This window comes from Sceloporus undulatus, chromosome 9 (assembly GCF_019175285.1).
Source record: "Sceloporus undulatus isolate JIND9_A2432 ecotype Alabama chromosome 9, SceUnd_v1.1, whole genome shotgun sequence".
Lineage (NCBI taxonomy): Eukaryota > Metazoa > Chordata > Lepidosauria > Squamata > Phrynosomatidae > Sceloporus > Sceloporus undulatus.
The window spans coordinates 12,631,765-12,641,934 of NC_056530.1; the positions used below are offsets into that span (position 1 = coordinate 12,631,765).

The window sequence follows — 10,170 nt, forward strand, 5'->3', positions numbered from 1 at the left end:
CTAGAAACAACAGGACATACAGAAGGGGAAACCAAAGAAACCAAAACCAAGTGGGAAAGTAAAGGGTGTTCAGTGTCTCTTGTATTATTATTATTGTTATTATTATTATTAGCATCACGGGGCATTTTTCCATGCGACCATGTTGGGAATCCAAAAACTTTGTTCCAGAAAATTCTAAAAACAGACTTCTCTTTCCAAAAAAAGAGATTTTTTTTAAAAAGAGAGAAAGAAAGAACGAAAGAAAGAAAGAAAGGTGAAGTCCCAACCAAATTAGATATAAATAACGCTCACTGGACATTTAAAAACTTTTTTGATTTAATTACACATAAATAAATATATACAGAATTTTAAAACAGTTCGGCTTGGCCTCCTTCAAAGGTCTGCTTCTTGTGCTTTAATCATTTATTAATTTATTATTATTTATTATTTAGTCACTCTTTTAATATTTTTTTAACTAATATTTCAATAAAAACCCAAGGCAAGGAATGGGGAGAGACGGTCGTATAAATCTCACTCGTCCTGGGCCCAGATCAGCTGGAACACACTTTGTTGGATGGGAAGATTTGCTGAAATTCTGGTTCCTTTGATAAGAAAATTTCCAAGAATGGTGTATATCTATATATATATATATATCGACGAGTCAGCCTTCCGCAGAGAAAATCCAAGTCGAAAGGGTGTAAACAAAGTCAGAGCGTCACTGGGAAGGTTTTCCTTACCACTAGAAAGGAAAGGAATACCTCTCTTTCTCTCCATCTCACATCTCCAGGCTTGCCCCATAAGATGATACAAGTCCATGGCTTCCATCAAGACCTCTTCATTCGCTTTCAATGGTCTTGTGGAACATCTCAATATTTTACGACTCTGGGCATTTAAAGAAAAACAATATATTGGGGAAGGGGAAAAGAATTGCACATGTAACCTGGCTTCGGGTATTCACTACTGCAAAACGAAAAGCGTATCCAGAAAAGGAGCGTCCACTCCTCTCCATTGACTTCAGTCTCTATGAAATTCCTCCTGATGGTTCTCCTCCGGTTCTCCTCATCCATCTCCGCTTTTTCTCAGCTAGGTTCCAGAAACGCGTTTGTCACAGTTCGGAAAACACGACGACGGGAACGAAAGGGGCGTGTTCGTTTTAGGTTTTCCTGACATTGATAAGAACCAAGCAGGCCTCTCTTTGTATTCTCACGAACCGAGAAGGAAACAACCCCTCTGAAGAGCCGGGCTGGGAAACGTTGGCGTCATTTCCGATGCTTCACGTCCTTTTCTGAAGTTTTGGAGTCGCCGACCGGATGGCCGTTGCCCGTGCTGTTCAGGAACATTTTATCGAGCCCTTTGAGCGACTCCACTAAGTAGTTCTGGAAGGCTGTGAGAGCCGCGCAGATTGCCGGACCCCCAAAACCGTGCGTTATTAGGCTGAAGTGGGTTAAGCAGCTCTGGACTCCCGGTTCCAAGATGAAGGATGGGCGACTGTTCCCGAGCGGAGAGCGGTCTTGGGCCATGAGATCCGCAAACTCTTTGCAGATTTGCCTAGAACAGGAAGAAAGGGGAGATGTCACATTTGAACCCTCCTCCAGGCCGATGGGACAATCTGGTCCACCAGAGTCCTATTGGGCTGAAAAATTCACATGGAACTAGCCCTGGAAAGTTGCCATTTTATGACATGCTCATTGGAAGAGCTGAAAACACTGGCCGCCGTCTGTTAGCCTTTTCGCATCCTACAGTTGGCCCTCCACATCCATGCATTTTGTATCCACAGAATTCTTATCCATGGATTCAAGCAATAATATATATATATTCCAAAAAACAAACCTTGATTTTTTGTGGGTTTTTCAGGCTTTGTGGCCATGTTCTGGAAGAGTTTATTCTTAAACTCTTCTAGAACATGGCCACAGAACCCGAAAAACCCACAAGAAACTATGGATGCCAGCCATGAAAGCCTTTGGCTTCACAAACCTTGATTTTGCCATTTTGTATAAGGGACACCTTATATACTATACCATTGGATTAAATGGGACTTGAGCATCCACGGATTTTAGTATCCACAGGGGGTCCTGGAACCAACCCCAGAGGATACCAAAGGCCCACTGCATATGCAGGGTTGCACCCAGATGTACGTGTTGACTGTGCACTGCGCAACCCTTGTGTAGAAAAGAAATGTCGCCCAGCTCAGTGTGCATCTCTATGCATAACAGTATGGAAAGGCCAACTTCAGTTCCACAATCCGGAGAAACATATTCAGTCACTTCCATAAGGAAACTTACACATGTGTAAGACACCGACAGAGATATGGACAATGTCCCAAAGATTCCGGTACCTACCGTGTGTATGTTTGGGTGTGTTCATTAGAGGCAAAAGTGTGTGTGTGTCTTAGAGGTGACGGTCATACTAATATTAAAGCTCAGAAGGTGTGTTCATTGTGATGTCGAACACTTTCATGGCCAGTATCCATAGTTTTTTTATGGTTTTTTCGGACTATGTGGCCATGTTTTCGGACTATGTGACCCTCCAGATGGTGTTGGACTCCAGTTCCCATCAGCCTTCTCAGATGGCGAGTGGTGAGGGGTGATGGGAGTGGTAGTTCCTCAGCATCTGGACGGCCACAAGAATCTAGGCTCTCCATGAATGCTTTTTTATATATAATTAATGCAGCTCACAGTTGGGGAATTTGACCTCTGCAACTGGCCATTTATATTTTGCAGCCTGCACTTCATTTTTACAGTTTTATGAAACAGCAGTTTGTTGCTCGGTTTGGAAACTGAGTTTGGTGGGGAGGGAAAATCATCTCTTTCAGCTCTGAGGCAGGAACGGCTATTTCAAGAATTTGGGATCACCCAGCCAAGAAAAACACTAAAATGCACGTGCGCTTGGCAAGCTCCTGTGTACATGTGTGAATGTCTGCACTTGTGAACCTTCAAAGCACAGCCTTTAGTCTACCCAATGGTGAGGGCTGCTAAGTGTTGCAATCCAGCGACATCTTGAAGACCAGACTTTGTAGAGCCTTCCTTAAACCACAGCATATGGCTGGTGTGAGAACTGTGGGCTACATGCACTTCATAGGACACCCTAAGATCCTGGCAACCATTACATTGAGATTCCAGGACACTTTTACAATCATGATACCATTGTAACAATGGCAAAATGCCCCCAAAACCTGCCTTAAAATCCAGCCAGCTGCATTGAGGAATTCAGTGATAGTGAGTATGGTGCTGAAGGATATTGCATCGAGCCTCCAATGAGTTACAACAGGACCTTGCACTGGTCTCTGCTTTTGATGGTGCGCCACTGATCCCTGGCAAGAGGTGGCTCAATGCACTACCTTTCAGCCCCCTGCTTACCAACGCTGTGCAACTCTGCAACTCCATGCGGCTGGATGGATTTATAAATGTGTTTCCAGGTTCAGATCAAGAGATTGCAGGTTTTCAGCAGGTGTTTTGTGGAGCCACCTTGAAACAGAAACCCCAAAAGGCCCCACATGGCAACTGAGGGTGCATCTACACTGTAGAAACCATGCAGTTTGCCATCACTTTAAATGCTGTAACTCCATCCAATGGAACCCTGGGTTTTCACAAGGTCTTTAGACTTCCCCACCAATGAGTGCTGGTGCTGCCTCACAAAACTTCAGATCCCGGGATTCTGCAGGATGGAGACATGGAAATTAAAGTGGTATAGACCAGCGATTCCTAAACTCTGATCATCCTGGTGTTTTGGATGATGCATTCAGAACGGCAGACCATTGGCCAACATTATGGAGGTTTTTGGGAACTGAATTCCAAGGCACTTAGAGGGCCAGAGTGTGGGGATCACTAGTGTAGATGCACCTCCATTGAGTCAGCAGTCACCCTGACCTCTCATTCCAATCCAAAAGGAAAACAATACTCACTTGGTTGCCAGCAACATGTTCTTCCGAGCATGGAGCTCACCGGGGTCCACATGCTGGCGACAGAGGTACTCTGCTGCAGCTTTGGCTGGGAACTCTGTTTCGCACACGTAACCAAAATCCCGGGCCAGATGAACAGCTTCTCCTGTTAAAAAATGTATTTTAGGATTGACTGACTGATTCATTGATTGATTGGCAATTGGCAACCTCTTTATCCATAGAGTCGGCATCCACGGATTAAACCATCCATGGCTTGAACGTATTCCCCACCCTCACCCCAAAAATCCATAAAGCAAACTTTGATTTTGCCATTTTATACAAGAGACACCAATTTACTGTTGTAGTTGTGTGCCTTCAAGTCATTTCCAATTTGTGGCAAACCTATCATGGGGTTTTCTGAGGGTGAGAGTGTGTGACTACAATGTAACAGCACTGCCCTAAGGATGCCATCAGGCAATAGACAACATAAGGCAAAGCATGTTAAACTCAGCTTTAACATCTCTAGGAAGATGCAGCTCTGATCCTCCACTGTCACATTTCTCCCACTAAAAAATAACTTCTAACATCTATGCCTAATGAAGAAGACTATGATCTTGGAAAGCTTAGATTATGTATTTTGTACTTTTTGGTGGGCTTAGTCAAGGCATCACCACAATGGATTTTGCTGCATGGGTAATATTGCTACCTTAGACGTATCTCTCATTGAGTAAAACTCAGAACAGATTTACTTCTCTGCTGACATGGGACAAACCAGGGACAAACCATCAAAAGCATGTATCTTATTGGTAGACACAACCAGAATAGATCTACTGAAGGTTGAAGGGTGAAGCGATGCAGCTCTTCTAATATGGTTGAAGAGTGAAGTGATGCAGCACTTCTAATATGGAGGCCCATATGCTCAGTCCTGAGAACTGCTATCTCCATGGGGCAGAATACAGAGGACTAGCCTCATGTTTTAATCTCACATATTCAAATGTGGGGGGAAATCATCATTCTGTAGGGCCATGAGAGCTAGAAACTTAGGATGGGTTCCTCTAGGATTGTGCTCAGATCTTCTAAAAGAGAGAAAGCCCAGCATCCCACAAGGACAGCAAAAGCGACACTGGCAACTAGGTTAATACACTGGGGATGGATGGCCCTAATCTGGCAAACAGCAGGAGAGCGGAGATGAATTAGCGGCCTGTCTGCCTAACTTGGGTGTTCGGGAACTGGATGTGATCGATTGCCGTCAGCTTTGATTACTTCCGCAGGGATGCCTGAAGACGGATCAATTTCACCAATGAGAGGCCATTTCCATGGAGTGATGGATAGGGACGGCCTCAGAATTGTGTCCTAAGGAAGCCTTGGCGCTGCATTGATGGCGCAGCGTTGATGGCGCATTGTGTCTGCCTCTTAGTCCTCCTCCCATCCATGTGTAAGTCAACAGAAATTGGTCATCCGCCCAACCCATGGTGGCCTAAGCCAGCCAAGGGGGAAACATTTTATGCAACCGTGACCCCTGTATTTTCTACATGGCTAAGACATCAGGCCAGAGGTGTAGCTATGGGGGTCGAATTGTGAAAGCCATGAGACCTGGAAACTTTCTTGCACCAGGAAGAAAATGCAATAAATAAATTAATAATAATAATAATAATAATAATAAATCAAAGACTTCCTTACACTAGGAAGAAAGTTGCAATAAATAAATAAATAAATTGAAGACTTTCTTGCCCCAGGAAGAAATCTGCACAAGTTACTCATTGCTTCTTCATGAATAAAATTAGGGAAGGATTATATCCTTACAACCAGAGTACCATCCTCCGCAGAGTAAGAGACAGGGCCACCCTACTTGTTTCCTTGTTCAAATACCCCTTTCCCTGTAATTTACCCAGATCCTTTAAGCATCAACAGCAGCAGAAGCAGCCAGTGACAGTTTCCAGCTGCCTGGGCTGAGTCAAAAAATGTGCCTTTGGACACCCGCACCTCTCCTCCTTCTCATGGAAATCAGCCACGGCGCAAAGGGAGAGCCTGCCCCAACCGCCTTGGGGAACAACTGCTGCCGTGGCGCAGGCCTATTCGTTTCATTTGCTGCCAACAAAGACGATGGGGCTTCTTCTGTTCCTCCCCAGCAGCTGCTGCTTCTCTCTTTGGCACAATGGGTTCTCTTTCTGCCGGTGCTGGCTTTTGGCATCCAAGTTACTCGGATCAACAACAACCTCCTTCGTTTGCATTAAGTCCAAGGATAAGGCCTCCTCTGCCTCTTTCCTGGTCCACTTCTGATGTTGGAGTGTGTGCCGTTTCCCCCCAGATTAATGTATATACTCATGTATAAGTCTAGAAATTGACCCCAAAAACCTATGTCGACTTATCTAGGGTTAATACTATACTTCAGCTCTTATTAAAAAGGGAACCATTCCTAGTGAAAGGCAAGAGCGCAATCTGTCCAAGAAGCACTGACCTCCCTCTACTTTCTCTTCCAACCAGCCTTCAATGTGAGCCAAAACAGTGATGAGTTCTATAATTTTGTAGGTTCTTTGGCATTGTTTTCCTTTGCTTCATCATTTAAATCCATTGTTGCACGTCTCTAAGTTTTACCCTCGACTTATCCAAGGGTCATATCAAAACCCCAAATTTTGCCCCCCAAATCTGCCCCGACTTATACATGAGGTCCACTCTTAGTCGCGTATCTATGGCACTTGCAAAGAATCTGACCTCAAGGCTCACTTCTTTATGTGAAGGTATCATCATCCCAGGGTACACAAAGAGCCCTAGCAGCACATCCATACCCTCTGGCTGAGATCCCACACCAGGTTTGCATAGCACAAATCTCCACCTGCAGCGTTTCGCATTAACTGTGCTACGCGCTGGTCTTGTGTTGAATGGTAACATTGTGCAAATGAGCCAAGAAAACTAAAGCAGGGATCTATGCTGGAGTAGTGCAGATCTACACCCAGGAGCTTGTACTACAACCCCCTTCCATTGCACACCAACGTTGTGCAACTGCATGTGCATTGGCCCACCTGCCTGCTTCTCGTTCCATTCTGCAAATGATAATGCACAGGTGCTGTTGTTGTGAATCAAGTGTGACAATGACAGCGTTAAAATGAATAGCTATGCGCCATCCAGGAATGCGCAACTCCATGTCTGGGATCCAGGAGGTTAATCCCAACTAAAGCAGGTTAATTTAATCTATGGCTGAATCAACACAATAGATCAGGGATTCCCAATGGTGCAAGATGGAACTTCAAGGGTTGCAACAAAGAGTGGCTTGTGTCTTTGCGTGAAGAGTCACGAGTCACCACTCAATTTTTTTTCTGAATAAATTAAAATTTAATTGCTGATTTTAATTTGCATTCTGCACACTGAGTAAATATATATATATATATATATTTGTTAAGTTCCACAAATTCATTCTCAGTATTGTATGTGGTTCAATTTGTGGTTTGAAAAATTAGAAATCAGACGACTCCATCTTCAATTGCGATATGGCTTTTGTAGGGGGTGCAAATATGAACCAAACTTTTCTTAGGGGTGTGGGTCATTAAAAAAAAACAAAAGGTTGGGAACGACTGACATAAATGTAATCGATTTAAAGGCTCTACTTTGAACTCATCATAGAATTTAGGCGCCTGTTTACACTTAAGGAAATCCACTTATGCAACCATTAAACCGAATATGCCCATTGCAAAACAGCCCTAAAAGGGAATATGCTTGTGTAAGGCAATCTACACCTAAGTAGGACATCAACAGGAGTCCAGCATGAATATGCAAACAAATGTACAAATGGGCCCGAGCATCCATGAGAAATGTCCATTCATGCGCAATAGCATTGCATGGCCATTCTTCTTCCCCAGCCTTGGAACTGAACATGCCATTCTGTATCAGATAAAATTTACCACTTGTGTCCAACCACTTAAGTAGAGGAATTTAGGCATGAGTAAAACAGCAACAGGATTCTAGTCTCAGTCTCTCACTCCTTCTTTCACCATCCTTAGCAGAAAGTGTGAGTTGAGAGGTGGTCACAGCCAGGCAAATCCTGTCAATGTCAAGGAAAGCAAAAGCCCAAATTCTGCTGGAGCACTACCTCGGTGCAACTGGCAGTAAGATAGAAAATCTGGAGCCAGCATGGCGTAGTGGTTTGAGCATTGGACTATGACTCTGGAGACCAGGATTCAAATCCTGGCTTGGTCATGGAAACCCATTGGGTGACCTTGGGCAGGTCACATTCTCTCAGCCTCAGAGTATGGCAAACCCCCTCTGAAGAAACTTGCCAAGAAAACCCCATGATAGGTTTGCCTTAGGGTCACCATAAATTAGAAATGACTTGAAGGCACACAACAACGACAACAAGCAGTTAGATTCGGATTAGATTCAGCCCTTAATTTCTGCTTTCCAGAGACTTTTGTCTTCCTACATTATTCACATTATTTCTTCTATGGTGTTTACTGTTCCCCTACAAGTGATGTTTATTTTAATTCCTGGAGACCTTTTAGGGCTGAAAGGTTGGACATGTACACTTTTCTCCATCCATCCATCCATCCATCCATCCATCCATCCATCCATCCATCCATCCATCCGCTCCCCTCATAGCCAATAGATATGCAAGGCAGATAAATGCAACCATCTTTTTAACATCAGGAAGTGAAGACATTTTAAGTACCCCAACAACCCATAGGCCTTCAAAATAATCCCACAATATGCCAAACGGAAAGAAAATTTACCTTCCACCAATGATGTTAGCAAGGTAACGTTGGCTGCTTTACGCCTCCCGGCAGGTAAATTTAACCCAATCTTCTCCAGTCTTTCCCTTAAACACCTTCCACCATTTTTAGATTTTGCCCTAAAAGGGGAAAACAGAGAAAATGTTATTTATTTATGTCCACATTTCTTCCAGGGAGTTCATGTTCATGTACATCATTTGTCCTCGTGTTATTCCAGCAATGACTCTGAGAAGTAGATGGTTTAGTGGGAACCATCTCCCAAGTTCCAGTCCAACCGATCTAAACAAACTAAAACCCATGCAACTGATACTAGTTTGAGATGTTGTCAGATCAAGCAAAATAACTATTTGTGACCCACAATGACCCGGAGAGATCTTCTGGGTTTCTCACCTCCGGAGGACTCCGCCAAGCAGAGACGCGTTGAGACATTCGGGGGGCGAAAGCCGCCTCTGGACTTCGCCGACGGTCACCTTGTATTTTGAGGTGGAGCTGAGGAGGGAGAGGCGTCCAGGAACGGAGCAGAAGACTTCGTTGGGATTTGTGACGCCTCCTATCAGGGTGTCTTTGTTCATGGTCAGGGCCGAGATGGTGGTCCCGTTGGCTTTTGGCGGGATGGGCACTAGAAGGACACAAAATGGGAACACATGACTGAGTAAAAGGAGGCTTAATTCTCACCAAGCTAGAATGGAGTTTTGCTACCTGGAGACAATGCTTTTTTGCACCGGGTGGGAAATAATCCAAGGCCTGATTCCCACTACCTTTTAAATTGGATCACAAATTGGTTTGAACCGGTTTAAATGACCCTGGTTCGCACTTGAACCAAATCACTGAAGCGATGCAGCAAGAGGGGCCACACGCTAGACCCATTTAACCTTTTTGACACTGATGTTTTCCGCTTCTTTTTGGATAAATCGATTCTGCGCAACTGTGAACCAGATGCGGATCGGAATCGATTTAAATTTGACCCTTCGGCCGGTTGGAGTGGGTCCATTTTGAACCGATTCAAAATGAATGTGAACTGCATGTGGGTTACTTTACAGGGGGGGAAATGCGACCGGGCCACATGCAGTGGGAACCAAGCTTTGCTGTCAAATTGATCTATCGATTCGGATTGCAAACCGCTTTTTTTTTTTGTAAGTGGGAATGAGGCCCAAGGGACATCGGGATCATACCATCATAAAGATGGAAGGGGCTCCATAGGGCATTGAGTCCAACTCTCTGCTCCATGCAGGATTACAGCAGAGAGCCCTCCAGCCTCTTTTCAAAGACGTCCAGAGAAGGAGGCTCCATTATCTCTTTGAGTTGTTGGTTCTAATGCCAAACTACTCTTACCATCAAGCAGTTCCTCCTAATGTTCAATCAAAATCTACTCTCCTGCAACTTAGACCCATTAGACCTGGTCCTGTCTTCTGGGGGAACAGAGAACAAATCTGTTCCCTTCTTTCTGCAACAGCCCTTGAAATATTTAAAGAGGGCGTTCCTATCACCCTCAGTCTTCTCTTCACCAAGTTGAACAGACCCATCTTCTTCAACCTTTCCTCCAATAATAATAATAATAATAATAATAATAATAATAATAATAATAATAATAAT

At 44.1% G+C, this 10,170-nt stretch overlaps 1 protein-coding gene across 5 annotated transcripts in view; it reads right to left on the minus strand.

Annotated features, from left to right (window-relative positions):
- Positions 1–368: 368 nt before the first annotated feature.
- Positions 369–10,170, minus strand: part of LOC121915071 (transcription factor AP-2-epsilon) — a 29,504-nt gene continuing 19,702 nt past the window's right edge. For all 5 annotated transcript variants that reach the window (XM_042438917.1, XM_042438913.1, XM_042438914.1 and 2 more), the window contains exons 2-5: positions 8,968–9,196; positions 8,578–8,696; positions 3,881–4,022; positions 369–1,527 (exon numbers count right to left, since the gene is read on the minus strand). In XM_042438917.1, coding sequence (XP_042294851.1) covers positions 1,239–1,527; positions 3,881–4,022; positions 8,578–8,696; positions 8,968–9,149 — 732 coding nt within the window. In that variant the 5' untranslated portion in view covers positions 9,150–9,196 and the 3' untranslated portion in view covers positions 369–1,238. The remainder of the gene's footprint in view (positions 1,528–3,880; positions 4,023–8,577; positions 8,697–8,967; positions 9,197–10,170) is intronic.